At 55.8% G+C, this 24,521-nt stretch overlaps 10 protein-coding genes across 10 annotated transcripts; 5 read left to right on the forward strand and 5 right to left on the reverse strand.

The window, feature by feature from the left end:
• The first annotated feature begins 780 nt into the window (after positions 1–780).
• Positions 781–2,013, forward strand: TRIREDRAFT_21392 (non-classical secretion pathway, nce2 component). The gene has a single exon (XM_006960944.1). The coding sequence runs from the start codon at positions 1,127–1,129 to the stop codon at positions 1,658–1,660; it is 534 nt and encodes a 177-aa protein (XP_006961006.1). The 5' UTR covers positions 781–1,126; the 3' UTR covers positions 1,661–2,013.
• A 341-nt stretch (positions 2,014–2,354) lies between these two features.
• TRIREDRAFT_53812 (uncharacterized protein) lies at positions 2,355–2,750 on the reverse strand (the record flags this gene model as incomplete). The annotated part of the gene is made up of 2 exons (XM_006961853.1): positions 2,355–2,452; positions 2,525–2,750. The coding sequence occupies 2 exons, from the start codon at positions 2,748–2,750 to the stop codon at positions 2,355–2,357; spliced, it is 324 nt and encodes a 107-aa protein (XP_006961915.1).
• Positions 2,751–3,338: 588 nt separating this feature from the next.
• On the forward strand, positions 3,339–5,705 carry TRIREDRAFT_74498 (uncharacterized protein). The gene is made up of 3 exons (XM_006961413.1): positions 3,339–3,661; positions 4,269–5,103; positions 5,268–5,705. The coding sequence occupies exons 1-3, from the start codon at positions 3,644–3,646 to the stop codon at positions 5,435–5,437; spliced, it is 1,023 nt and encodes a 340-aa protein (XP_006961475.1). The 5' UTR covers positions 3,339–3,643; the 3' UTR covers positions 5,438–5,705.
• Positions 5,706–6,637: 932 nt separating this feature from the next.
• TRIREDRAFT_53785 (uncharacterized protein) lies at positions 6,638–11,037 on the reverse strand (the record flags this gene model as incomplete). Its single annotated transcript, XM_006961854.1, has 4 exons — positions 6,638–6,963; positions 7,034–10,447; positions 10,519–10,588; positions 10,699–11,037. 4 exons carry the CDS (start codon positions 11,035–11,037, stop codon positions 6,638–6,640), a joined length of 4,149 nt encoding a protein of 1,382 aa, XP_006961916.1.
• Positions 11,038–12,282: 1,245 nt separating this feature from the next.
• On the forward strand, positions 12,283–14,262 carry TRIREDRAFT_2173 (uncharacterized protein; the record flags this gene model as incomplete). Its single annotated transcript, XM_006960898.1, has 1 exon — positions 12,283–14,262. The coding sequence occupies one exon, from the start codon at positions 12,283–12,285 to the stop codon at positions 14,260–14,262; it is 1,980 nt and encodes a 659-aa protein (XP_006960960.1).
• Positions 14,263–14,510: 248 nt separating this feature from the next.
• Positions 14,511–15,306, reverse strand: TRIREDRAFT_53462 (uncharacterized protein; the record flags this gene model as incomplete). The annotated part of the gene is made up of 3 exons (XM_006961855.1): positions 14,511–14,721; positions 14,887–15,170; positions 15,256–15,306. 3 exons carry the CDS (start codon positions 15,304–15,306, stop codon positions 14,511–14,513), a joined length of 546 nt encoding a protein of 181 aa, XP_006961917.1.
• Positions 15,307–15,746: 440 nt separating this feature from the next.
• On the reverse strand, positions 15,747–19,404 carry TRIREDRAFT_53811 (uncharacterized protein; the record flags this gene model as incomplete). The annotated part of the gene is made up of 6 exons (XM_006961856.1): positions 15,747–16,840; positions 16,952–17,080; positions 17,444–17,651; positions 17,681–18,809; positions 18,880–19,299; positions 19,361–19,404. The coding sequence occupies 6 exons, from the start codon at positions 19,402–19,404 to the stop codon at positions 15,747–15,749; spliced, it is 3,024 nt and encodes a 1,007-aa protein (XP_006961918.1).
• Positions 19,405–19,688: 284 nt separating this feature from the next.
• TRIREDRAFT_119960 (uncharacterized protein) lies at positions 19,689–20,184 on the forward strand (the record flags this gene model as incomplete). The annotated part of the gene is made up of 2 exons (XM_006961414.1): positions 19,689–19,797; positions 19,881–20,184. 2 exons carry the CDS (start codon positions 19,689–19,691, stop codon positions 20,060–20,062), a joined length of 291 nt encoding a protein of 96 aa, XP_006961476.1. The 3' UTR covers positions 20,063–20,184.
• Positions 20,185–20,881: 697 nt separating this feature from the next.
• Positions 20,882–22,188, forward strand: TRIREDRAFT_103348 (uncharacterized protein; the record flags this gene model as incomplete). The annotated part of the gene is made up of 3 exons (XM_006961415.1): positions 20,882–21,004; positions 21,092–21,138; positions 21,360–22,188. 3 exons carry the CDS (start codon positions 20,882–20,884, stop codon positions 22,186–22,188), a joined length of 999 nt encoding a protein of 332 aa, XP_006961477.1.
• A 216-nt stretch (positions 22,189–22,404) lies between these two features.
• TRIREDRAFT_74502 (uncharacterized protein) lies at positions 22,405–24,417 on the reverse strand. Its single transcript, XM_006961857.1, has 2 exons — positions 23,079–24,417; positions 22,405–22,966 (listed from the first exon to the last, which is right to left on the reverse strand). The coding sequence occupies exons 1-2, from the start codon at positions 24,286–24,288 to the stop codon at positions 22,569–22,571; spliced, it is 1,608 nt and encodes a 535-aa protein (XP_006961919.1). The 5' UTR covers positions 24,289–24,417; the 3' UTR covers positions 22,405–22,568.
• Between the last annotated feature and the right edge of the window lie 104 nt (positions 24,418–24,521).

Raw genomic sequence — 24,521 nt, forward strand, 5'->3', positions numbered from 1 at the left:
ACGCAACCGGCAGAAGAACGCTCAAACAATGCCGTCAAAGGACCAGTTTCCAAGCTGTTTCAGCACAGCTTGAGTGCCGACAGAGCGAGTTGCTTTGCAAAAGACCGTGGCAGCTCCTTGTGGCTTTCACGACCTCGAATTCTATTTTTTTTCTCCTCATCGCGAGAGGGCGAAGATACATAAGTTGGGCTTTCAAGTGTCCTTATTCTCAGTCCGCGTGACGTCAGGCGCGTCCTGGAGCGAATCCGCAAGCTTTCCAAGCATACCGAGGACGAAACCTTGAACAGCAGCAAACCAGCGAGAAAAACAAGCTTCCCAATGACAACCGTAGATCAGCGCCATCATGGACAAAACGTCATGCAAAAAGCCTCTTCTCGTGCCGAACTCTCCGAGCCAGCAGCAGCAGCAGCAGCAGTAGCACAGCTTCCATTTTTCCCATCCAATCTCGCTGCCCCGAGAGTCAAAGAGCAGCTGAAAGCGCCCACTTGTACTGCCAGAGAACTGCAGAGAGGCTGTGATCATTGTAATACTCTTCTATTGACGCCGTGTTTCACATGCACAAGCTTGCTTTCCTTGCCTTGGCCCTGCTTGGCTGATTCGACCCTTTTGCTTCGTTTCGGTCCTAGTTCGCTTTTGGAGCTGCGTCCCCCACACGTCACACTTGCCCGCACCTTGACCTTATAAGCTGTGTCGCCGTGTGGTTGCTCGGTCGACACTCTTGCATCTGCGCTTTGCCCTCTCCATCTCCTTGCATCTTCTGCTCTTGAGCACGTTGCGCCGGCTTCTTTTTTACTTTCTCTCTTGCTCAATTACAATCCAAATATTCTGCTTAAAATCGCCACGTTATCGCCATCAGAAGGGAATTATTGCGCGCCTGGTGCTTCTCCGGTAGCTTGGATATTGTGTTCTTCGCCAATCGAGAAATCTTCTTGGCGCACGGACAAGACCCCGTCGATCGCGAACAGAGCACGCAACAGCACATATCGCAGCATAGAATCCACTCTTCTCGCCGCTGGGTCCAGGGATATCATCTAGATACTACTACTCAAAGCCGAATCCCGGAAACTTATCTCAGACTCAATCGACACAATTCAGCATCGCGGAGTCGAGGCATCTCACCGCCACAATGTCCAACCTCTTCAAGATTGCCCTGCGCGGCATCGCGCTCGTCTGGACGCTGCTCATCACGGCCCTCATCGGAAATGTCATCGCCTCCAACGTCAACGGCCACATGGTCACGGTCAACTTCACAATGTTCGTCGCCGCTCTCTCATGGGTTGCGCTCCTCTACGGTCTGTTCGCAATCTTCATCGAGAGCATCGCCGTGCCCTCGGCGCTCCTCATCCTCGACGGCCTGGCCACCTTGTTCACCTTTATCTGCGCCATTGTGTTGGCCGCTGAGCTGCGCGCGCCCAACTGCGGCAACATTTCTGGCCAGCACTTGCCCAGCGACTGGATCGGCTTTGGCTCTCACCACGACGAGAGGAGGTGCCGCGAGATCCAGGCCAGCACTGCCTTTATGTGGTTCCTCTGGGCTTGTTTCTCGCTGATCCTCTTCATCACCTGGAGGGATGCCAGGAGCAGCGGCTTCACCGGCTCCATGCGAACTTCCCGATCTTCGCGCTCTTCTCGACCTGCCATGTCTCAGGTTGGGGTCTAAGTGCGCTTATCGTGAGACTCTAGCTCAGGTTTTCTCTGAGCTCTCGCTCTTTCACGTGAGGGCAGTACTGTTGTCGAGCGACAGTAGCCCGTCCCTGGTGGATTGCATCTAGCCGACAATTGAGCTAGGTTTAATGTGAAGACGTTTTTTTGGGTACTGGCAATCAGGGATAGCTTTGTTTCACGACAAGCGGTGATGTCTACGGACGACGCGCATTGAAGCGCCCATGCTGTACGAAGTGACGGTGTAAAGCCACATACATTTACGAGGTGACGAGATTGGGTACTGGGTTGACTGGATGGATCCATTGGTCTCGCCATAGCTTGGCAGGAAGGGACAAAGTTATGAAAATGATAATTAATGTGGTAATTGTTTGATGAATGACACAAAGTCATGTTTATAATATATATCTTGTTGCTACTATCGTCTTCCCCTCTGGTTTCGCCTCGGCTGTGCTACTTCGCGCGTGGTAGTTGATACGTGATGCCGAACCAGGCCTTGGGGTATTTGTGTCGGAACGACTTCAACATAGAAATGTCCCAACAGTTGTGGCAGCAATCGGAACCGATATGTGTATCAAAACAGTGTGTTGTAGGCCGAATGCCGAATGGGGAGAGTGAGTCTATGCATCGCCAGCGCGTGCACCCAGACACTCTGCCCAAAAACGCTCAACGAGTCTTGAACCGACTGATGGCTATAAAGTCGCCGCGACAGCACCGGCGGCGTTGAACGACTTCTTGTTCGTGACCTGCACGTCCACGTTGTGCACCCAGTTCATGTACTTACCCCAGCCTGTAGAGAGCTTGTCAGCAACCTAGGTAATGATAGAGAGGGGTATGACAAAGGTGCCTTGGAGGAACCTACTCCAATACGCGAATTTGCGGCCAAAGAGCTTCCCCATCCAGGGCACGAGAATCATGGTGAGGAGGAGCTGGAGCTGCTCCAGACTGCGATCCCATTCGGCCTGCGCCTCGGAGTCGGCCTCGGAGTAGATGTCGCTGGTGGAATCTGAGGGGAGAGAGTCGATTTCGTCCTTGTCGTCGGTGAGGGAGGAGGCGTGGAGGTCGACGAGTGATTCGTCGGAAGCCATTGCGACGGGGTGCCTTGATGGAGTCGGTGCTGGCGCTTGATGACGACTTTTGGCTGGATGGATGGATGGATGGATGGATGGACTCGGAGGGGAAAATGACGAGACGGCGATGCGCGTAGTCGGCGTTGTTGGGAGGCTTCAGGCCATGAAGGAAGAGATGTCGGTCTCTCGGCGGCTGGGCGACGTGACTGAATGGCCTTGCTGAGGTCTCACAATCGCAGGCGTCACGCACGTGGAGCTTGGTCTTGCTTGTGCCGTCTCGATGATGGGATCGTGAATGTCATGCCGAACGGCGGCCTTGGTAGGTAATAGTAGCACTTGGCCCGCCTCGGGATAACGCAGCTGTTATCGCTATCGCCGCCAATCTTATCGCTGCTCAGCAAGACGAACATTCTAGGTACCTACTAGTATTACCTTAGTATGTGTTCTGATTGCTGGAGGCATCACGTGATACCCCTCCTTGGGCCAGCTCAAAGGGCCATCAGTGCCCAGCAGCTTCAATATCGGCCCAAAGCAAGGCCCAGGACATGACGTGCAGCTGACTCAAACTCTCAACCTCAATTTCCTCATTACCTGCTCTGAACCTCCCGCTGCAGCTCCAAAGCGAACCAGTGAGCCTCTGCAGGTAAAAGTACCATCTTGTGCAAGGGCGCATATCGTTGGGCCGCAAAGCATCAGCCGTCACCCCGTCGCATATCATCAACCGCCACAGCGAAGCCAAAAGGACAGCCCAAGAGAGCCGTCCGAGTGAGGGAGAAGGAAGGACAGACACGCAACGACGCAGAAGAGGGACTCTTTGTCTGAGACCATCGGGAGGCACTGCACTGCAGCTGGAAGGCACCAGGCGATCAGTCAACCAACTCAAATCAAATCAAATCACATCAACTGCAACCATGGAGAACGAAGTACAGGTGAGTCACCCATCGCTGCTACTCTGCACTGCACTGCACACTGCAGGTCGCCTGTTGCTGCTGCTGCTGCTGGTACAAGGAAATGGAGCTGCGTCTCCGTTTCGTTACCGGCAAGGCAAAAGCGTCCTGTCATGTCTCTCCCCTTCCTGCACCAACCGGCACCGCTTAGCCCTGGCGTCGCCACTGGAGCTGCTCTGCCGTCCATCATCCCCCTCCGACTTTCTTCTCGTTTTGCCCCTCTCAAAAGTTCGCCCACCGCCCACAAACGGCCAGCATTGGCCACGCAAAAAAATAGCCCCGATCACAGCAAATTTACCCCACCAACCCTCTTTTGGGGGACAATTTGTTCATCCACCCATTCCCTTCTCCCCTTGTCATACGTCTGAGTCACAGCTTTTTTGCCTTGTTAGACGGCTTCACAATCGAGAAGCATCTGATCTGTACTGTACCACTTCCCAGCCTATCCCCTTTCGAGCCTTTCCTTCTCTTCCTTTAACCCCCCCCCCCCCTTTCCTTTTCTTTTCCACGCGTTGCAGTTCCCATCAAGAAGATACGCGAAGAAACGTCGTCACTAACTTTTCTTCCTCTTCCTTTCCCCACCACGCAGGACCAGGCCGAACGCAAGGCATCCCGAAAATCCGTTGCCTTCACCGACGAACAGCTCGTGGTCGAAACCGACGGCTCAATAACCATCATGAGCGCCGCCGAGGAACCCAAGGAGACGGCCCAGTCACACACGCCTCGTACGCCGCCTCTGTCTGCCGCTCTCGAAGCCTTTGCTGTTGCTGATCCTTCATCTCAAGCCGCCGCCGACGAGGCTGCCCCTCCCGAAGATGGCGGTCTTGACCTGTCTCTGCTGAAGAAGAAGAAGAAGAAGAAGAAGGTCGAGGGCGCCGAGGGTGATGCCGAGGCCGAGGATGGAGCCGCCCCCGCCGAGGACGGTGGTCTTGACCTGACCATGAAGAAGAAGAAGAAGAAGGTCAAGAAGGCCGAGGGTGCTGAAGAGGACGAGTTCACTGCCAAGCTGAAGCAGCTCGAGGTTAAGGACACCGAGGATGCCGAGGAGACGGCGCCCCAGGATGCGGGCGACATGGAGACGGGCACCGGTGTCTGGAGCCACTCAGAGTCCAAGACGATCCCTTATACCCTCCTCCTCTCCCGCTTCTTCACCGTCCTCTCACAAAAGAATCCCGACCACTCGCTCAGCGGCACCAAGAGCTACAAGATCCCTCCGCCTCAGTGCATGCGTGAAGGCAACAGGAAAACCGTCTTTGCCAACATTGCCGATATCTGCAAGCGCATGAAGCGAACCGAGGAGCACGTCACCGCCTACCTATTCGCCGAATTGGGTACAAACGGCTCCGTTGACGGAAATAGGAGATTGGTCATCAAGGGTCGATTCCAGCAGAAGCAGATTGAGAACGTCGTCAGGAAATACATCAGTACGTCTACCCATCAAGCAAAGTGGAGCGTGGAGTGGAAGGGCATCAGGCTGTCCATCTAGCGGCGCTCGCAAGTCATTGGACTCACTCACGCCTACCATACTTTTCCACGTCCCCTTCACTTCCCACTGTTCACCAACGCCGTGCTAACCAAGTGTTTCTAGTTGAATACGTTACTTGCAAGACCTGCAAGTCGCCCGATACTGAGTTGAACAAGGGCGAGAACCGTCTGTACTTCATCACCTGCAACAACTGCGGTTCACGACGAAGTGTCACAGCCATCAAGACTGGTTTCTCTGCCCAGATCGGCAAGAGAAAGAAGATGCAGGGTTAAGCAAAGCCTGCATGTACGTATTCAAAGATCTAATAAGATGCTTTACTTGCAAAGCGATGTTTCTGCACCGGTAACGCCGCCTTATTGGATCACACTCAGACCATATCCCATTTGCATCACATGTCCTAAGCAAGGTGTCAAGCACACACGATTGCGGGATGGGCATCAAGTCACGGGGAGAGCAAAGCAGCGATATGCCCAAGCTGCGAGGGCAAAGGCGAGGTAGCCGTTTTTATTTTCTGTCATGATGGAGAAAGGGCGTAACGAAGGTGCTCTTGGAGCTATGGAGAAGGAAGACAGCGGCCCGGAAATTGGTAGCCATCACGATATGCCCAGTGCTGAAATGAATTGACGTCTGACACAATACTCTCTCTCTATGCTCTTTGTATGTAAAGCGTGTCTTTGTTCAAACCTATGTGTCGTATAATGGCCTCGACCTGTCCGTTCATGAATGATCAACCACATAACCAAGATGTTCGACACCAGGCAGCGCCAAAATGCTCGATAACCTTGGGTGAAGACTGACTGCATCAATGGTCAGTGTACTCACAGGCACAACTTTTACAATGTTGGCCTCCTCAACCCTTCCTATGCCTTGGTCAAGAGACCCTTTCACGAACAGCAATAGAGCATAACGCATGCTTTGAGTGCAAAGATCATGCAAACCCGCCATGTCGATATTCTCCAACACAGGGAGAAGCTACCTATAATAGACAAAAAGACAGAAAACCCCCAAAGAAAGGCAAACCGAAGCATTCTGTGCCCAAACTTCTACCTACCCACTCTCTTTGCTCCCGGCTCTTGGGAGAAGTCAAGGTAGGTTGTACCTATGTATAGTATGATAAGGCCCTTCCTTCCATCCTTTCTCTCTGTGTGTGTGTCTCAATGTTCCTTTTTTTTTTTTTGCCTTTCAACCCGCTTTGCTCTTCCTCCCTTTTTTTCCCCCCCTCTTGTGCTCGAGGAGGAAAAATTTTTATAGTACAGCATTTGATGATGGAACAGATAAGAAAGAACCGTGGATACATTCAGCCAAACGCCGCCCAATGACAAAAGACACTTGCCAAGATTGTTTCGTTTCTCTTTACGTCTTATTGTTTTTGCCCCCCCATCTTTCTCATTTGGATGATTTCTCTTCCACCCTTTGTGTTTTCCCTTCCTCTTCGTCCCGTGGTCGTGTCGTCCTCCGAGCGGAAGTTTGCTTTACAGGGCCTTGCCATTAGTGCCAGAAGCGGTGGTGTTGCCGTCAATAAGGGGGCCACCCAAGGTCAGGGGAGCAATGGCATTCGGCGCCTCCTGCTTCTCCTTGTCGTGCTGGGCTTGAGCCGCTTCCAGAGCGGTGCGCAGCCATTCTGTGAGACGGTGCTTTTCAATGTGTTGGGTAAGGAGCTTGTCCTCGTGGTGCATGCAGTCGATGAGCTTGGTCCTCATGCTCGCGTCAAAGTCGCGGAAACGACGATCGAGCTGCTCCGTGAAAGCACCAAGGGCGTCTCTCGGCGTCATAGGCCTGAACTCGCTTTGGGCATCTTCTATTCGGCTGTGTTAGCTCTGGTGTTTTCCTTCATTCCTCGTACGCGGCCTCTTGGGTTTTCAACTTACGGTGTCGAACGCAGTCCGAGAGCATGGCATATAGCTCAGTATTTGCCAGTCTCTCCACAACTTCACGATCATCCTTCAGCTGAGTGTCGTTGATCTTGGCCCAGTCATCTCGGATGAAGAGCCTCCTCCAGATGAGCCGTTTCGCTTCCCGAAGCTCATCGCCGCTGCAACTGGACTCAGCCACCTTGAGGGCCAACCAGAACGGGTGTCCTGTCATTTGTCGGGATTCTGGGCTGATGTCCGCGAGGGTCAACAAATCAATGAGAGTCATGGGATCGAGGACCTCGTGCTTCAGCAGCCTTTCCATGCCATCTTCGAACAGCTGGCGTAGGACCTTCTGGCGCTTGGGCACATTTGCAGCGTGGGCCTCCATGGCAAGGTTCAGAGCCGCCGCTTCGTCAACGGCGTCGTAAGTGCTGGGGAGGATTTGAGCGTAGAGCTGATCCTGAACATTGATCGTGGTGAGCTCCTTGTCGACGTGCTTGACTTGCTGGTCAATGCGAAGTTCGTCTGCACTCGCTTTGTAGTCTTTCGACTGCGACTTTGGCTGCGACTTCTGCTCCAGCTCCGCCAACAGGGCCAACTTCCCAAGACTGAGCTCAATCTTCTTGTTCCACACTTGCTGCTCCTTTTCGAGGGCGAGGTGGATAAGCGTTTCTGCAGCATGGCCGACTTGCTTCTCCTGCTGAATGTCGTTGATCCACGATATCCGCGCCAGCTCAGGTCTGCTGCGAAGGAACCGTGTCTTGTAACCGTGCGTCTCAAGCTCAAACGACAGCACCGCCTCAACCCCGTGCTTCTTGAGCAGATACTCGTAAACGGGGAAGGCAAATTCTTGGCCATATCGGGTGAACTTTGACTTGAGCCGCTCCGCTTGCTCTCTCTTGACGATGGCCAGGCTCTCCAGCTCCAAAGCGGTGAGTGCGGGTTCGCGGCCCACCATGTCAACCTCCTCCATGTGGTCGAGCAGAATGACTGCTAGGCCTTCCAGACAGCCATGCTTTTCGGCAATGGCAGCTCCTTCATCAAATTTTCCTGCCCGTGCAAGGCTTATGGGTCTCTCGTATCTTTCCTTGTGGTATTCCTTGGCAAACGTCTGGCCCATGGATTTCTGGTCTGGTGTCGTTTCGGCCCATCGAGAGTATTCGAGAATTGAGGTGAGCATGCCGTCAATAGCCGCCGGCAGGTCTTTGTAAATCTTCTCAATGATGGCTGGGTCCGGTCTATGCGCAGGCTTGGTGGTTTCCTCCGCATCTGTCTGAGTCCACTTCAAATGCCACTGTTCCGAGAGCTCGACCAAGCGTGCAATATTGTTGGCAACGTAGTGGCATCCTGTCCACGGCTCGGGGAGGCCTTCGTAACCATCGCGGAGGATGCCCAATCTCAGCTTCTCGTCACCCAGCCCGTAAAAGGCAAGGTTGGTTCTGCGGAAATCAAGAGCCCCCAGCAGGGCGCAGATGTTGATCTGAAGTGCTTCGTAAATCATGTATGTCACCTTGGCGTCGTCCAACAGTTTGTCCTTGTACAAGACCTTGATGACTTCGTATGCCCATGCGACAAAAAGTTCGAGGCGGAAAATGTCGTTGAGGAACCAGTGGCGGATGCGGTCAACTTCGCCAACCTCGGGGCTGGGCTTATGCTTCTGGTCCTCGTGGATGAACTCAACGATGTATCCAATCAGGGTCTTTTTGAGGTCTGCTGGGCGTGCTGCAACGAAGGCCTCTTGTCGTTTCCACAGTAGCGTTGCGACGTGCATCTTTTCTGCATTGTGCAACAAAGCCCAGCGAGTTGTGCGGTCAAGATTGGCACCTGTGGCCTTGAGGTGCAGAATGAGTTTCTCCAAGGCATTAGATCGTGCGATGAGATTCTCCTCCAATGACGCTGGCAGGGTGGCAATATAGGCGGTGGTCGAACTTAGAATCTCGTTGCTGACTTCCAGCGCGGCCTGGGCAACCTCATCCTTTGAGAACTGGATCTCCTGGCGGGCATTGAACACTAGAGGGTTGTTCTTCTTGGTGCCAAAGAAGACGGCCTGCTCCAGCTTGTTCTTGGCCGACACTTGTGGAGGCTGATCGCTGGCGAACTTGTCCACATCCGTGGTTGCGATCCGAATGACGCCGGCTCCGCGGACCACGAGAACCACGGCCGGGTTTTTGCTCTTTGCACGCGCTGCTCGGCTTTCATCGCTGGAAGTCGACGCCGGTGGCATTTCTTCGAACCCGGATCCAACGACTTCATGGACATTATCCTCGCGAAAGTCGATGACATCTTCAAAGGAGGGAGACAGGGTGTGTGTGTCAGATTGAAGCTGAGAATCAGGAGACTCGGGTGACACTGCAATAGAGGCTATTACCGCGGCACGATCAAATACCGCAAAGGCCACGAGGGCAGGACGCGGCAGATAGAGTCGCGGCCTAACCGCCTGGATGGAATCCGTTTGCGAAACTGGGGTTGTGTATGAAGTAATTGGTCGGATCATGCCTACTTGGGACCTCTTCTGAGTTAGGATGACTTCCACGAGGGCATAACGGGAGACGGTCCGGCTGGTGAGGCTGACAAGCAGCAGGAGTTGCTGAACGGACGGATCATCGGTAGCAGTAGCGGCGCTGAGCTTGCTGAGGTCGAGGTATTTGTGCTCCAAGCCCCTCGGGACAAAAGTGAAGTCGAGAGCTTCAAAGGATTCGGCCGAGAGTTCGCGGTAGGACGGGTCAACCTCCCAGAGCGCTGATATAATGGAATCTCGGGCGTCAAACTCGCCGAACGGTTCGTGGTGGCCTCCGCGGTGAACCTTCCACGACTGCAGCTTGCCCTTGTTGGTCAAAGCCACGATATTCTTCTCGCCAACTCTCGCAGACCTATCAGCCCGGACAGCCGCAATGTCCCCCTTGAGGCTCAGGTGCGAAAAGGCAGAGCGAATGGTGCCAAAGAGGCCGCCGTTGGTGCTTGACAGGTTGCTTCGTAGAAATTGGACAGAGATTGCCGGTCGTCCGTGGCTATCACGTACGTTCATGTACGCGAGGCGTCCGCTGTTGAAGGTAAGAAGAAAGCCTGCGGTCTCTGCATTGGTGATGGCCACCACTTTCTCGCTCGATGACATTCCAGAGATCATGTACTCAACACCCGATCTGTCTTTATTGATGAAGGCGAACGTAGCGGCGCTGGAGATGGACTCCCAGAAGATGACCTTGCCAGTGCTCGCCATCACAACGACCAAGCCGGGCTCGGTCGATGAGGCAGAGGGGGAGACGAGACATCCCACGGGGAGGGCGTCGTTGGGCTTCGAGGAGGACGGTAGAGTGAAGGTGAAGGTCTCGGGGGATTGCGAGGTCGAATTGTAGGGCCAAACGACAGCATGAGTTGGTGTCAGCGTCAAGGCGTAGCCGAATGATGAGAAGATGTCGGCGTGTTGGCTCCCTGCTCGAGTTAGTACGCGCGAAGGCCGCCGCAGATGCGGAAGAAAAAAAAAAACTTCAGGTGAAGCGTACCAGACCAGTCACTCCGGATTCTGTCGGGCAGCGCTGGTAATTTGCTAACAGTATATGCATTGGTGCTTGTCTAACGTTGCAAAGAGACGTATCAGCATTGGACAATTGGAAACGATGGTGAAGGAGGCCCCGATGCGACGAGGCCAAGCTCTGAAAGCTAGATGGAGCTCTGCAGCTTACCAGGAGAAGGCTTCCATCACCCTTTTGAGCAGCACGATCGCCATGCTTGGGCTTCTTGGTCCGGACAATCAGCTCCTTGCGCAGCACGGTCTGCACCGGAGCCGCGTTCTCGATGCCGACGTCCTTCTTGGGCTCGGCGGGCGTTGCAGCCTTTTCCGGCCTCACCTCAGCCATCTCAGGCTGGGCGTCGGCGTTGGTCGACGTCTGCTCGCTCAAGGGCACGCGCTGCCTCTTTGGCTTCGGGGCCGCGACAAGCTGTTCCTGGCTCTTGGGGCGCAACCGCCGTCGGGAGCGAGTCGCCGTGGCCGGGCCGCCCTCGTTCGCGGATGGAGAGAACATGGTGGTGGCTCGACGGGAAAGGCCTGGGTGTGAGGAGGGCTAGATTTTCGAGATCGCAGAGATCGCGCCGGGCGCGCGAGTCGCGAAGGCAAGCTGCTGACGAGCTCGAGAGGCGGCGACAGATGGATTCGATGATGGAAAGGGGGGAGCTTAGAAGGGCATGTCGAAATGCCGGGACTGAGGCAATGAAGATGCAAGATGGATCTCCAGCCACAGGGCGAGCAGATGTGGTATGGTATGGTTTGCTATGGGGTATTGGTGCGGTGCGTGAGAGAAGCAAAACAGCGGCTTTGATTCATTGGCGCTGCTGGCGGTGGGCGAAAAACAACTGGAAAATGGGCAGAATTCCCCGGCGCACGGAGGTTGGTGCCCCAAAAGGTACTTGATGCCGCACTGGTTTGGGCGGGGTGAGAGAAGTACTGTACAGGTACCGCTGATCTGGCTCGCCGGAGCATCTGACGCACCCACGCGGTACCTTGGCAGCAAGTACCCGAGCGCCGCGTTGAAATAAGGACGATACTCGAGAACAAAGTCTTGAGGTCTCTCCAAAAGCAAAAGTCACCTTGTCGTCAGGCGTCTCGATCAAAGAGAAAACGCTCGTGGCTGGTGAAACCGTGCGCATGTACACCGAGAAGCGTACAGTTTCGCTGTAGGTGAGAGGTACTCCGTAACCGTCATTCGCACTGCACGAGGCTTCTGAATGCCGGACATTTCGAGGCCCAAGCCTTCTAAACAACATGCTTCTGAACGTGTTATAGATTCACGAAACGCTTAATGCCGTTAACTCAAGGGGATTTCTGATTGGTATAGGCAATACTTGAAGTTTACGAGAACTTGAGGTGCTTGGTGACGCTGCAAGATCTGCAGAAGACGGCGCAGTTTTTTTTTTTTGGCGGCACCAGCTGGGCTACTACACCTTGGGGTTCTGTTGGCGGCCAGTATTACTATGAAAACTTGAGATTTGATATCTGGCACCATCTTATGACACTTCATACAGATACCTATCTGATCAATTGTGTCTAGACGCTTTATATCAAACTTGTCATAACCATCTCCTGTCTTCTCGTCTCACAGCCAATCTCGATAATTTTCTATTTCTTCCATATCCCTTCAATGTTCTAGCCAACCGCGGCTATCTTCCAACTCCGTGTCAGCCACTCAACCGCTGGTTAAACCAATCTTCATGATCCATGATAGCCCTCATGGCCACATATCACAAGTAAACAGATGAGTCAAATTGTCAGCATGAGGAGATTCTCCACGGCAGTCACCATCACCGACCCTCTGGTCAAATACCAGTCCCTAGTAGCCGCAGGCGTCTACTCCCCCGATCCCGCTCAGCACCGCCTGGCACGGCACCTACACAAGATCTACCTTCGCGTAAAAGATTACTCTCCCCAAGCGGACTATCGTCAGCGACTCGACCAAGTCGCTCGCCTCACAGAGCCCAAGAAGAAGCCGCCAGAGGAAGAGACCGGCGAGGGCATCTTGGCACTGCGAAACCACGCAATATGGCGGAACCCCCTGTTCAAACAACTGCTCAACACGCCCGAAGGCAGAGAGAGTCTGGCCCTGACCCGGGTGTTGACGAACCATCAGACGGCCATTGATATTGATTCTCCAAAGGGATTGTTTCTCTCAGGGGAGGTTGGCACGGGAAAGTCGATGCTTCTGGACCTGTTGGCTGAGGGCCTACCCACGCAAAAGAAGAAGCGATGGCATTTCAACACCTTTATGCTCTACACACTGTCGCAACTTGAGAAGCACCGAAGGTCCAGTCATCAGTCATCAGGTGCAGATGCAAATGCAGCCGCGGAATACTCTCTCCTCTGGATGGCCAAGAAGCTCGTCGACGAGTCCCCCATTCTCTTCCTAGACGAGTTCCAGCTCCCAGACCGAGCTGCAAGCAAGATCCTCAGCAACTTGTTCGTCGCCTTCTTCCAGCTGGGCGGAGTTCTGGTAGCCTCGTCAAACCGGATGCCCGAGGAGCTGCAGAAGGCCACGGGCGTCGATTATGCGCCGACGTCGAGGGGCCTCATGGGCAAGATCTTTGGGGGTGCGTCGCGCAATCGAGGGGAACTCTTTGGCCAGACGAGCGACTTTGCTGCCTTCCTCGAGGTGCTCAAGGCTCGATGCGACTTCTGGCAGATGGAGGGCGCGCAGGACTGGCGGAGGAGAGAAGAAGATTCCAGCCCACTTGCTGCCGTCGACCAGGTAGAACAAGGTGTGAATGGCGTCTTACATGTCGCCGCGCCTGTTGAGGGGGAACGAACTGGGAGTGACAAGGCCAAGAAGGAAAGGAAGAGGCCGCCCTACTATTATCTCTTTGACGAAGACGACCAATCCTTTACACAAAGCATCCAAAAGATCGTCTTGGGGTCCGACAGCCGGCTAGTCCCCTGGGAGCCATCCAAACTCATCGTCTACGGCCGCCAAGTCGTCGCACCACATCACCACAACGGCTTCGTCTTCTGGACTTTTGACAAGCTCGTCGAGTCGTTCGGGCCAGCAGACTATCTCACAATGGCATCGACATACCACACCTTCATCATCGACCGCGTCCCCATTCTGACAATCCTGGCCAAGAACGAAGCACGGCGCTTCATCACCCTCCTCGACGCCATGTACGAAGCCCGCTGCAAGCTCGTCATCCGTGCCGAAAGTCCTCCAGACGACCTCTTCTTTCCAGAAACACTACAGCCTACGAACAAGGTTTCAGGAGAAGCGGGGGACAAGGGCGGCGAAAATGCATTGAGTGTTGACGACGCAACATACTCGGAGACAGTGGCCGAGGTCTATCAAGACCAGATCGCCCCCTTCCGCCCCAACGTGTCCTACTACGACACCAAATCCGCCACGTCCAAATACGACCCGGACCAAGACTCGGACTTTGGCCTGCAGAAGCGGCCTGTGGACTTTGGCAACACGAGCGCGTTTACAGGCGAAGACGAGCGCTTCGCTTACAAGAGGGCCGCGTCGCGGCTGTGGGAGCTGTGCAGCGCGAGGTGGCATGCCAGGACGGGGGACTGGTGGCAGCCGTTGGCTATGGAGGCGCGGCACTGGGAGGGCGGAGAGGCTTCGAGGCCGTACCGGGTCAAGGTCCTGGAGGAGAGGAAGCTCGGCAGTGGTGAGGGGATGGGGGCGAGCGTAGAGGTGGACGAGGTGGCAGGGCTCTCGCGATGGAGAGTCGAGCATCTGAAGAAGCGGAGCGAAGAGAGGGGATAGCCAAGGGCAACAGTTCAAGATAGGAACAACAATAAGAGTTACAAGTCAGATATTACAAGCCCGCTAGACAGGAAATCAATGCCAGGGCACCACCCATATCAATCACGGATATCAAGAAAAAAGAAGAAAAACGAAGCCCAGCCCTCCTCCCTCCCCCCCAAGAAACGCCAATGCAAATGCCCAGAAATCGCCCATGTCCCTCTACACACATCCTCTACTCAGCTCCTTCAAAGCCATATGATCTTCCCTCACAAAGTCGTAACGCCAGGCGTCCACGCCTCCCCTATTCTCTTCATGGCATCCCCAAACTTCTTGCTCGTGATCCTCTTGCCGCCCTTGCCCCCCAGCGGCGCATGCTCGTCAGGGTCGTAGAAGGGATTCTGGAGGAGCCTCACGTACGCGCTCTGCATCGCCCTGAAGACAGGCTTGAGCTCCGCATCGCGCAGTCCCGCGCCCACGCTCCCCACTGCCGACCGCGCCGTCGCAGCCGCCGCAGAAGAGCCCGCCAAGCTCGAAGGACCTCCGCTGCCAGCGCCCAAGGAAGAAGCCGACATCGAGGGTGCAGCAGCACCGCCACCGCCAGCCCCCAAGGCAGCAGCAGCAGCAGCAGCAGCAGCGCTCGACCCAACGGCGCCGCTGCCGCCCGCCTCGACGCGCCGCCCGCGCATGTCCACGATGCAGACCATGCGCACGCCCGTGTTGGTCTCGAAGCCGTAGGCCGCGAGGCGGTCGTCGATGGCGTGCAGCAGGCCATAGTCGCCCGACGCGGTGCTGTTCTTGGATCGCAGGTCGAAGACGTCGATGGTGGAGGAGAGGAGGAGGGAGAACTGGAGCGGGTTCCGGATCGGGGTGAAGGCGTTTGCTAGGGGGTCGTAGGACGGGAAGATGGAGATGTGTAGGGGGTTGTTCTGCCGGGCTCCCAGTCAGCTTTTGCTGTTTTGCTTTGGTTTCTGAGGTTTTGGGGAGGTAGGAAATGAGAGTTGGAAGGCTTACGTTGCGCCCGATGACGCCGAGGCAGGCGACTGAAGGTATTGCGGCGGACATTGTGTCGCTTGTCTGTGTGCGGTTCTTTGGGAGGTGGTGTTGAGGTTGAGGTTTGAGGTTGAGGTTTAAGGTGCTGGAGCTCAAGCTGCAGAGTGGGCTGGGATGCACGTACAGTTAATTGAGGTGCCTCCTCCGTCACTGTGGGGTGGCCGCAACGACACACAAGCAGCTTCACATGCAAATGCCAGCAAACCTCCTGAGTAAGACAGAATTCTACTCATTATTATACTCATCAACGGCGATTATTAGCACAGACTACGACGTTGAATCAGGTAACAGCCGTCTTGAATATACGCGACATCCCGATATACAATCACTGCTTCCGCCCACCACCTATCTTACATGCGATCTTACACGCTGATACATACTACTACTACACCCAAGCCCCATCGTCCTGACTCGTCTATGCATTGCCATCTTCTTCAGCAATAGCTTGTCCTTCACTCTTCTTCGTCATCTACAATGTTGGCCGTCTCTTCCAGCCCTCGCAGCACCTCTTCCACCTCAAACGGATCTGTAATCGCCCAGACGCCGCCTCCCTTGACCAAATCCTTCCCCCTCATGCCCACCTCTTTTCCCACCAGATTCCTTCCTACCTTGCCAGGCCCGATGCCTACCCATCGCCTGACCTTCTCTTCCTGGTCGAGATACTTGATGGACGCCCACCACCGTACCGTCTCGAGGCACCCTCGGGCCAATAAGTCCTTGAGCTGCTCCTTGCTTTCAAACGGCCTGGCCGAGACATTGCTGATGCACGGCATCAAGCCCGGAAACGTGACCATGTCCTCGTCCTCCCGGCCAGGCACGCGGCTCTTCTTGGCCAGGATGTTCTTCATGACCGTCACCGCGGGCTTCATAATAGGGCTGTGGAAGGGACTATCACTGTGCAGCCGCACGGCGCGCGGATCGTGGCCCAAGAACTGGCGGACATGGGCTATCAGCGTCTTGATCCTCTCCATGTTGCCGCTCAGGACAATTTGGTTCTTGCTGTTGATGTTGGCAATCAACACCTGCTCAATCGGCGGCACGTCCTCGCTGCTCTCCGACTTGCTCCCGTCGCTCGAGTGCCCGACAAAGTCGCGGATCGCCTTGATCAAGGGCTGCATGTACTCGGGCTCCGTAATCACCGCCACCATTCCATATTCGCCCCCGTACTCCTGGATGGCCTTCTTCGTCGCCTCCGACATGGCGGCCGCGCGCCGCTGCACGAGATAGTAGCTGTCCTCAAAGGCAAGGTAACCCCCCGCGACCAGGGCCGTGAACTCGCCCAGAGAATGCCCCAGCGTAACGTCGAAGTGGTCGGCGACTCGAAAGTCGAACTCGCGCTCGAGGATGCGCAGGATGAAGATGGACGTGGCCATGATGGCGGGCTGGGCCATGGTCGTCTGCGTCAGGACCTTGGACGGGCCGTTCTGGATGACGTCGGAGATCTTGAAGCCGGCGACGTCGTCAATCTCCTGGATGATGTGCGAAGCCGTCGCGGGAAACGCCTCCAGCCACGGCGACAGCATGCCGACCTTTTGCACTCCCTGGCCTGTCCAGCTCAAGGCGCACGCAATCACGCATCAGTCACAAACAGTGTCCCCTTTTGTTTTACCCCGACCTCGGGGCCCTTTTTTCGCACAGGCAAGGAACAGCAGCTCACCCGGGAAGAAAATCGCCGTCCGCGGCCTCCCAGGCCGGCTCGAGCTCCATCGCACCGGACAGGTCGCGGCAGACGATGCTCCAGAGGCCGGCGCGCAGCATCGCAGAGCCCGGGTCAGCTCTGACGCATCTCGGCTGACCCTGACCCTCGCGCCACGCCCGCGCTGCAGAACAGGGCCCGCGAAGCGCTTCATGGCCTGGCGGACGACCAATGCGGGGAGCCACAGAGGTTCTGCCTTCTCTCAGCTCGTTGTCGCGCTTTGCAGGGCCAGAATCGGCATGAGGGGAGAGGAGGATGGAATGCGACAGGTTGGTGTAAGTGAAGGCGAAGGAGAGCCGATTCCGAGGGTGCAGAAGCAGTGACGCACTTGGACAAGGACGCACGTGGGGCACAAGCGACTAGCGAGTAAGCTGTTGCCGAGCCGTCACCGGGCCATGGCTGCTGTTGATTTCATGAGCAGCAATGAAGCTGTGGATCTAGGTATGAATTGACTTGACACAGATGCTGCAAAAAGCATTGTTGGGGCAGACAAGACTGTTGAGCCCAGAGGATCACCTTTGGTTACAATCAATACGGTTGCCGGAGGGGGGTAGCCGCGAAGCTGCCTCGGACTTGGCTCGGGCATCGGGTTAGACGGTATCATTGGCTCAAGACGACGAAAGGAATCAACAGTGAGAACGGCAATACAACTCCCGTACGTCTAGCAGTCTATTAGCAGCGAATCTCTACTCCTCCCTTGCTGACCGTCAGGTACTTGACGCCCTTGTACGGCTTCACGCCCTCGCTGAGCCCCCGGCTTTTCCTCGAGTCTAATACTATGCTCTCAATCTTCAGTCCGCTCGCCAGCCATCCCTTGACCGAGAAGCTCACGGCGGCCGAACTAGGCATCAGAATCTTGTTCTGCGCCGTCTTCTTAGGATCCTGCTCATCATCTGCGCCCGCCTTGTCCTTGCCTGACTTGACGGCCGTGCTTTGGTATGGCTCGTTGTATGCATAATCGGTGCCAAACCCGAATCCCGTAGGATCAAACTCCTCCTCTTCGTCGTCGGCCAGAGATCCCACCACCGTACACCTCAACCCGAAATGAGACGTCGGGCCAGAAATCTCCTTTGCCGGGATGTGCCACTCGAGGCGCCCCTCGGCTCTGTTGAAGCTTGCATCCCCCCGGGACGGCCTAATGTCTGACAAGTTCCTCACGTCTTCGGGCAGAGGAATGGTGACAATCAAATCGTCGAGTAGCGGCGAGCTTGGGCTCCCGGGATGTGGTGACGATAACCGTCCAGGAACTCCTGCGCGGCTCAATTGGCTTACTGCTGATGAATTCGGCGTGCCAAAGATCTTGTTAGTTTGCAGCCTGACCTCAAACTCGGACCCCACCGGCCCAAGCCCGGTTTTCATCTCAAGATTGACGGGAAGCTTGAGATTGTTTGAGCTGACGCTCCCACTCTTCCCACTAGTAAATGGTAGCAGATCAACCTCGTAACCAGCCAGAATGAACCGTCCGTCGGGTGGTATGAAACTCAGCTCCCCGGGTCGCTCATTCCACCGTGCCAATCGAACGCAGGGGTGGAAGACGGGCAGTTCCATGATGCCGCCTATGTTATGCTTCCCCGACGGACTGCCGAGCGTCACCAGGACATCGGGGACGCCCGACACCTTTGACGTAAACGCAATCGTTCCATTAGCGAACGCAGCCAGCGGCCTCCCTGACGGGGCCAGCGTTACGGACAGGGTCTCGACGACGTCGGCGTAGAGCTCGTTTGAGGTGTGCCGTACGTTGGCTCGTCTCCAGGGCACGGCTGGCGTGTTGGCGGCTATCAGTGACGGCGCGGCCGGAGTTGTGTTAAGCGGGGATTTCCTGCTCCCGTGTCAGTTGACATGAGTTCCATTATTCCATCTTCATCAACACAATCGCGGGGGGCACATACCCTGGCAAGTTGATGCTACCGAGCAGCTTGTCGACCCAGCCCTCCATCTCGACGACCTCTCGCAGAGCATTGGGCTCCGTCGTGCTGACCGTGCCGGCATCGCACATCTCCGTCAGAAGCTGCGCAATGACATCGTAGTTGTTTTCGAGCTTGACAGCCAGCAAGGGCGCCCCCACAAAGTCCTCAAAGGCATCGACAATTCGGTGCAGGAACTCGAGCACGAGGAGGGGTTCAATCTCGGTGGACGAAGTGGCCAGGAACAGCAGATTGGAGTGCGTCAGGCTGAAGACGAGCGTCGGCGGGTTTGCGTTGGGGAGGTAGATGAGGCTCGGCCGCGGAAACGGATGCTCGAGATAGAGGGCCAGAAGGTGGGAGGCCGAGAGAGGCCGGCCGGTGTAGGTGTGCGACAGGATGGGGTTTCTGGTGGCAAGTCAGCAGAGCTTCCAAGAGACAGCTTTCCAGAGAGGTCCAAGGGCTTTACCTGTTGTCATCGTAGATGTGCAGCGCTTCAATAACGCCGTTCATGGTGACGGCCCAGCGCCTTGCCCAGCCAAACGGTCTGCCAGAAGCTCCAGTGGTTTGGAGTCGCGCGACTACAAAGTACTTTGTACAGCATGACGAAACTCCGGTCGGGGCAGTTCCAAGTGCGATGTCGCTGACTAATGGATGAAGACCAATCACAGCTTGTCGCTACCTTGCAGCATCTTGAAGCTCAAAATCCTCCCATTTATTACCTTAAAAAGTATCAAAGTAGTCAGTCTCTGCATCAAACAGTCGACAACTCGGTCAGACAGCAGGGCTTCTTCAACATGGCCGGCGACAAGATCCCGACTCTCCACTCGCTCGAGAAGCCAGAGCGGCTTCAGGACGTTTTGCGCCAGGACCGCGGCGACGACTGCTTGCCCTGCAAAGTCATCGGTTGGTCCCTCTTAGTACATTGACTTGAACTTGAAGCTCTTCATGTGATGGTGAAAGGAGTTGTAAGGCTGACGCTTTCATAGGTAGCGGTGCATTCTTTGGTCTTGCAGCGTACAGCTACTTTTCGGGCATGTCGCAGCTGGAGAAGCAGAGGGCTGTTATCATGCAGAGCAAGTCCATTTTTGGCATGAGGAGTCGCAAGTTTGGCATCGTCACCATCTCGGCCAGCCTTGCATGGATGGGCCTCTGGAGGGCATTCAAATGAGCCACTGTTGAGGATTTGACGACTCTGCCCGCGATCGTGATGTTTTCGCCTCTACAGAGTAGGAGCCAAGCCGTCAAGTCAGATGCAGTCCGTGGACGACCAGCGAAGGCAAGATGAAGGCGGCTAGACGAAGCAACGAACGTGTATATTACTGTACTATTTCTCTTGTATATGACTGGGTCACAGCATGGATGCGGCGTTTGGAGGCACAGGAAAAGGCTACTTTGAATGCACGGATAATGTTCTCTCCTCTTTCGACACCATTGCTCTCTATTATTGCCATCGTGAAGGAGATCTGGAGTAAACCTGAAGAGCCCAGTTACTCATGGCATGTCTTGATGAGTCTTGCTGTTACGACACAAGTGCGGCGTAAAAGACAAGGTGAATAACTATTTTGAACAATGTGATTCAAATATTCGATCAGACACAAGTTGAAGTAATGTCTCTCTGAGCATCTCATGGCTCTTTTGCTTAGAATGATTCGGCAAGTCTCCCTTTCTTTGGCGTCCAGCAGCTCACCAGCCAAAATGTATGTAGGCCGGCAGCGCCAAACATCGGCCCCACTTTGGACCTCTCATCAATCTGAACTTTTTCATACAAGCAAAACAGCATCACTCACTCACTCACTCACTCAAGAAATTCAACCGTCACCAAAACAAGAAAAAAAAAACACATCGATCAAGCGCCCCAAGGTGAACTTGACAGCATAGCTGACAGGGAAGCGAGCAGTTTGGTTCTCAAATACAGGCTACGGGCCAATTCGCGGTGTTCTCCCGCCACCCCAAATCCTCACCACAAAAAACAGTCCATCTCACAGCCATGCCCATCACAATCCTCAACCCTCAGCCCAGCACGCCGGCGCCTCGGCGGCCGCGCGCAATGGACATCGACATGGACGTTGCTTCAGATTCGGACTCGGACTCGGAAATGGGCGGAGCTGCCGTCCTGGGCGACGTTCAGATGCAGGACGGTGAAAGTGTCGACGAGGACGAGGATTTCGATGAGGAGGAAGCCGACGCGAGAGACCAGATTCTCACGCCGGGGACGGTCATTACGTCGAATCCCCAATGGATGCGGTACTTCTTTCCCTGAAAAGCCCTTCATTCTATTTTATTCTACCTCATCCAACGTCATCGTCATCGTCACCACCATCATCTCTCTCGTGCCTTTAGCTCGTCTTCCTCTCCTCCCTCCCATAAATCTCAACCAACCTCAATCACATCGCATTACATCAAAACCACCGATCAACATCTACACATCCTTGAACTACAACCATTGTACTGACTCCCCCTCCCAGCGGCCACGGGACATACGTCCCCCCCAACACAACAAACATCACCTCCTCCCTCGCAGGCACCCTCACGCGCACCAACAAGCTCCTCTCCGTGCGGCCCCTGCGCGCCCGCTACAACCCCGAGATCGGCGACCTGGTCGTCGGCCGCATCGTCGAGGTCCAGGCCAAGCGGTGGCGCGTCGACGTCGCCGCCGCGCAGCTCGCCATCCTGCAAATCTCCGCCATCAACCTCCCCGGCGGCATCCTCCGCAAGCGCACCGAGACGGACGAGCTCCAGATCCGGAGCTTCTTCGCCGAGGGCGACCTGCTCGTCGCCGAGGTCCAGCAGCTGCACCAGGACGGCGCCGCCAGCCTGCACACGCGCAGCCTCAAGTACGGCAAGCTCCGCAACGGCGTGTTTGTCGCCGTCGGGGGCACGGGAGGAGGCGCCGGCGTGGTGCGCTCCAAGCGCCAGCTGTGGACCATGGAGACGGCCAACGGCGGCGGCAAGATTGACGTCTTGCTGGGCGTCAACGGATACATCTGGATCAGCAAGCACGTGGAGAGCGACGTCGCGGCCGAGGCGGCCGGCATCAACCGCATGGAGGAGAGCGTCAGCTCGCAAATCTACTCGAGCCAGAACAACCACATCGACGTGCCCACGATGCGGGAGATTGCGCGCTGCCGGAGCGTCATCCTTGCGCTGGTGGAGAACGGCGTCAAGGTGGACGAGGACACCGTCACGAGGGGCTATCTCGAGGCTGTCGAGTTTGGGAGGGAATCTGCGGATGATGACATCTATCTTGGTGGCGAGAGGGGCAAGAGGCTTGCTGCGGCGTTATCCGGGCGGTAGAAGGGGGAGGGGGCTAACTCAGAGAGAGAGGTAGAGGTGCTGTACAAGTCACATCTGAGAGTTGGAAGTCTGATGCAGTTTGAAGTATGTTCTCTCTTCCAATACCTCGTTTCAGCTACACAACATCAAGATAAATTTGGCAAGGCAAATACAGGGGAATACTTTATTTTAAAAAAAAAAAACATCGAAAGAGGCTCTAGAGGAACCACGGTATCTCAAGCTTTCGAATACTCATCAAACGCAAAAGTGAAATGCATCAACATACATGCCTCATGCTCATATCCCTCCTCAGAAGATCCTGAGAGAAGAGAAGGATCTCATAGAGAGGGTTGCCTGATGAAGAGAAACATCTCATTGCTTCCCGTTGCTCGTCCCCTGATTCACATCCCTAAAGACTTCCGTTTCAGACCCAGTGTCACAGCCAGGGCAACGAGGACCCCCCACCTGAAGACGAGGCCGGCCGCGCTCTTGGAGCCCAGGCTCAGCAGCACGGAGACCCAGTACCGGAGGCCCTTGACGACGCGACCGTCGCGATCAAAGTTGGGCTTGATGGCGTTGATGCGGCGGTGGCGCTTGTACTCGCTGGCCGAGTACGGCATGTACCGCACGCGCAGCAGCTTGTCGGTCCAGGCGGGCACCTTGGCAATGGGCCGCTGGTGGCTAAAGGCCTTGAAGGAGTAGTAGCCGTGGTAGCTGCCCATGCCAGACGTGCCGACACCGCCGATGGGGGTCTGGTTGAGCATGGAGTGGAAGAAGCCGTCGTTCATGGTGGCTCCCCCTGATGTGACGCTGTTGAGGACTGCATGGCATGTTTGATTAGCTCTTGACCTCCTCATATCGAGCAAGCTGGGTGGTATATAGTGCTCTTTCGCAGTACGATGAGGACATACCTTTTTCATTCTCTGCATCCGAGCCAAAGGTAAACAAGGCCAATGGCGTCGGGTCAACCTCGTGGGCAATATTGATGGCTTCGTCCAAGGTGTCAAAGGGCAGAACGGACCATATAGGCCCAAACGTCTCCTCCACAATCATGCTATCGTGGATGTCGTTGACCAAGACCACCGTGGGCTCGATGAAGAGGTCCGCCTCGTCCATCGACCCGCCCATGACAATGGTGCCCTTGGAGCTGTCGAGCATCTTCTTCAGCCGGTTGAAGTGGTGTTGGTTGACGATGCGCGAGAAGTCGGGGCTCGCCTTTGCGCCCTGGGGCATGAAGATGGCGTACTGCTTCTTGACCTCGTCGACGAACTTGTTGAGGACGCAGCGCTCGACGAGGACGTAGTTGTGAGACAGACACACCTGGCCGGCGTTGAGGCACTTTTGCCACAGCAGGCGCCGGGCCGCGAGCTTGACGTCGCCCTTTCGCGTGACAAAGGCCGGGTTCTGGCCGCCCAGCTCGAGCAGCACCGGCGTGAGCGTCTCGGCCGCCTTCTGCGCGATGATGGTGCCCGTCCGCCGGCCGCCGGTGAAGACAATCTTGTCGAACTTGTGCTCGAGGATGTGCTTGGTCTCGTCGATGCCGCCGTTGACGCAGACGTAGCTGTCCGGGTCGAGCGCCTCGTCCATGATCTTCCTGAGCACCATGGCCGAGTGCGGCGACAGCTCCGACGGCTTGAGCAGGAACGTGTTGCCGGCGGCAATGGCGCCGACGAGCGGCGTGATGTTGAGCTGGAAGGGGAAGTTGTAGGCGCCAATGTTGAGGATGGTGCCCAGCGGCTCGTTGCGGATGCGCGGCCTCATGGGCAGGAATTGCAGTGGCAGGTCGCGGACGGGCTCGTCCTTGACCCAGTCGTCGAGCCCGGCGACGGCGTCGAGGCACTCCTGCTTGCACCAGTCGATCTCGGAGATGTTGGCCTCGAACCGCGACTTGCGCATGTCCTTGTGCAGGGCCAGCTCCATCAGCTCGGCGTTGTCGACAATGGCCCAGTACAGGCGCCGGATCTGCTGCTTGCGGTACTCGACGTCCTTGGTGCGGCCCGAGCGGAAGGTTGCCCGCAGCGTGCTGTGCTTGGCCGTGATGTCGTCGAGCGAGGAGAATTCCAGCGGCGGGATGCTGCCGCTGGCAGTTGTCGTCGTCGTTGCCGTCGTTGTGAGCGCCATGGTGTCGCAGCACTCGCTGGAGAGAGGTGGCTTGGAAGTGTGTGAGGCGTGTTGTGTAGGTATGTACCCTGTGTAGGTAGTAGATGAAAGGGCAACAGCTCAGCAGCGGTCGAGAAGCAGAAGCAGAGGCGACAGCCGACCGGAGAGGGTTGATGCTGTGGCGACGTTGGTGGTGATGGTTTCCTTAGGTGCGGAGTTGCAGAAAAAGAGCCAAGTCAAGGTAATAAACAATC

The sequence above is a fragment of the Trichoderma reesei genome (assembly GCF_000167675.1).
Source record: "Trichoderma reesei QM6a unplaced genomic scaffold TRIREscaffold_1, whole genome shotgun sequence".
Classification (NCBI taxonomy): Eukaryota; Fungi; Ascomycota; class Sordariomycetes; order Hypocreales; family Hypocreaceae; genus Trichoderma; species Trichoderma reesei.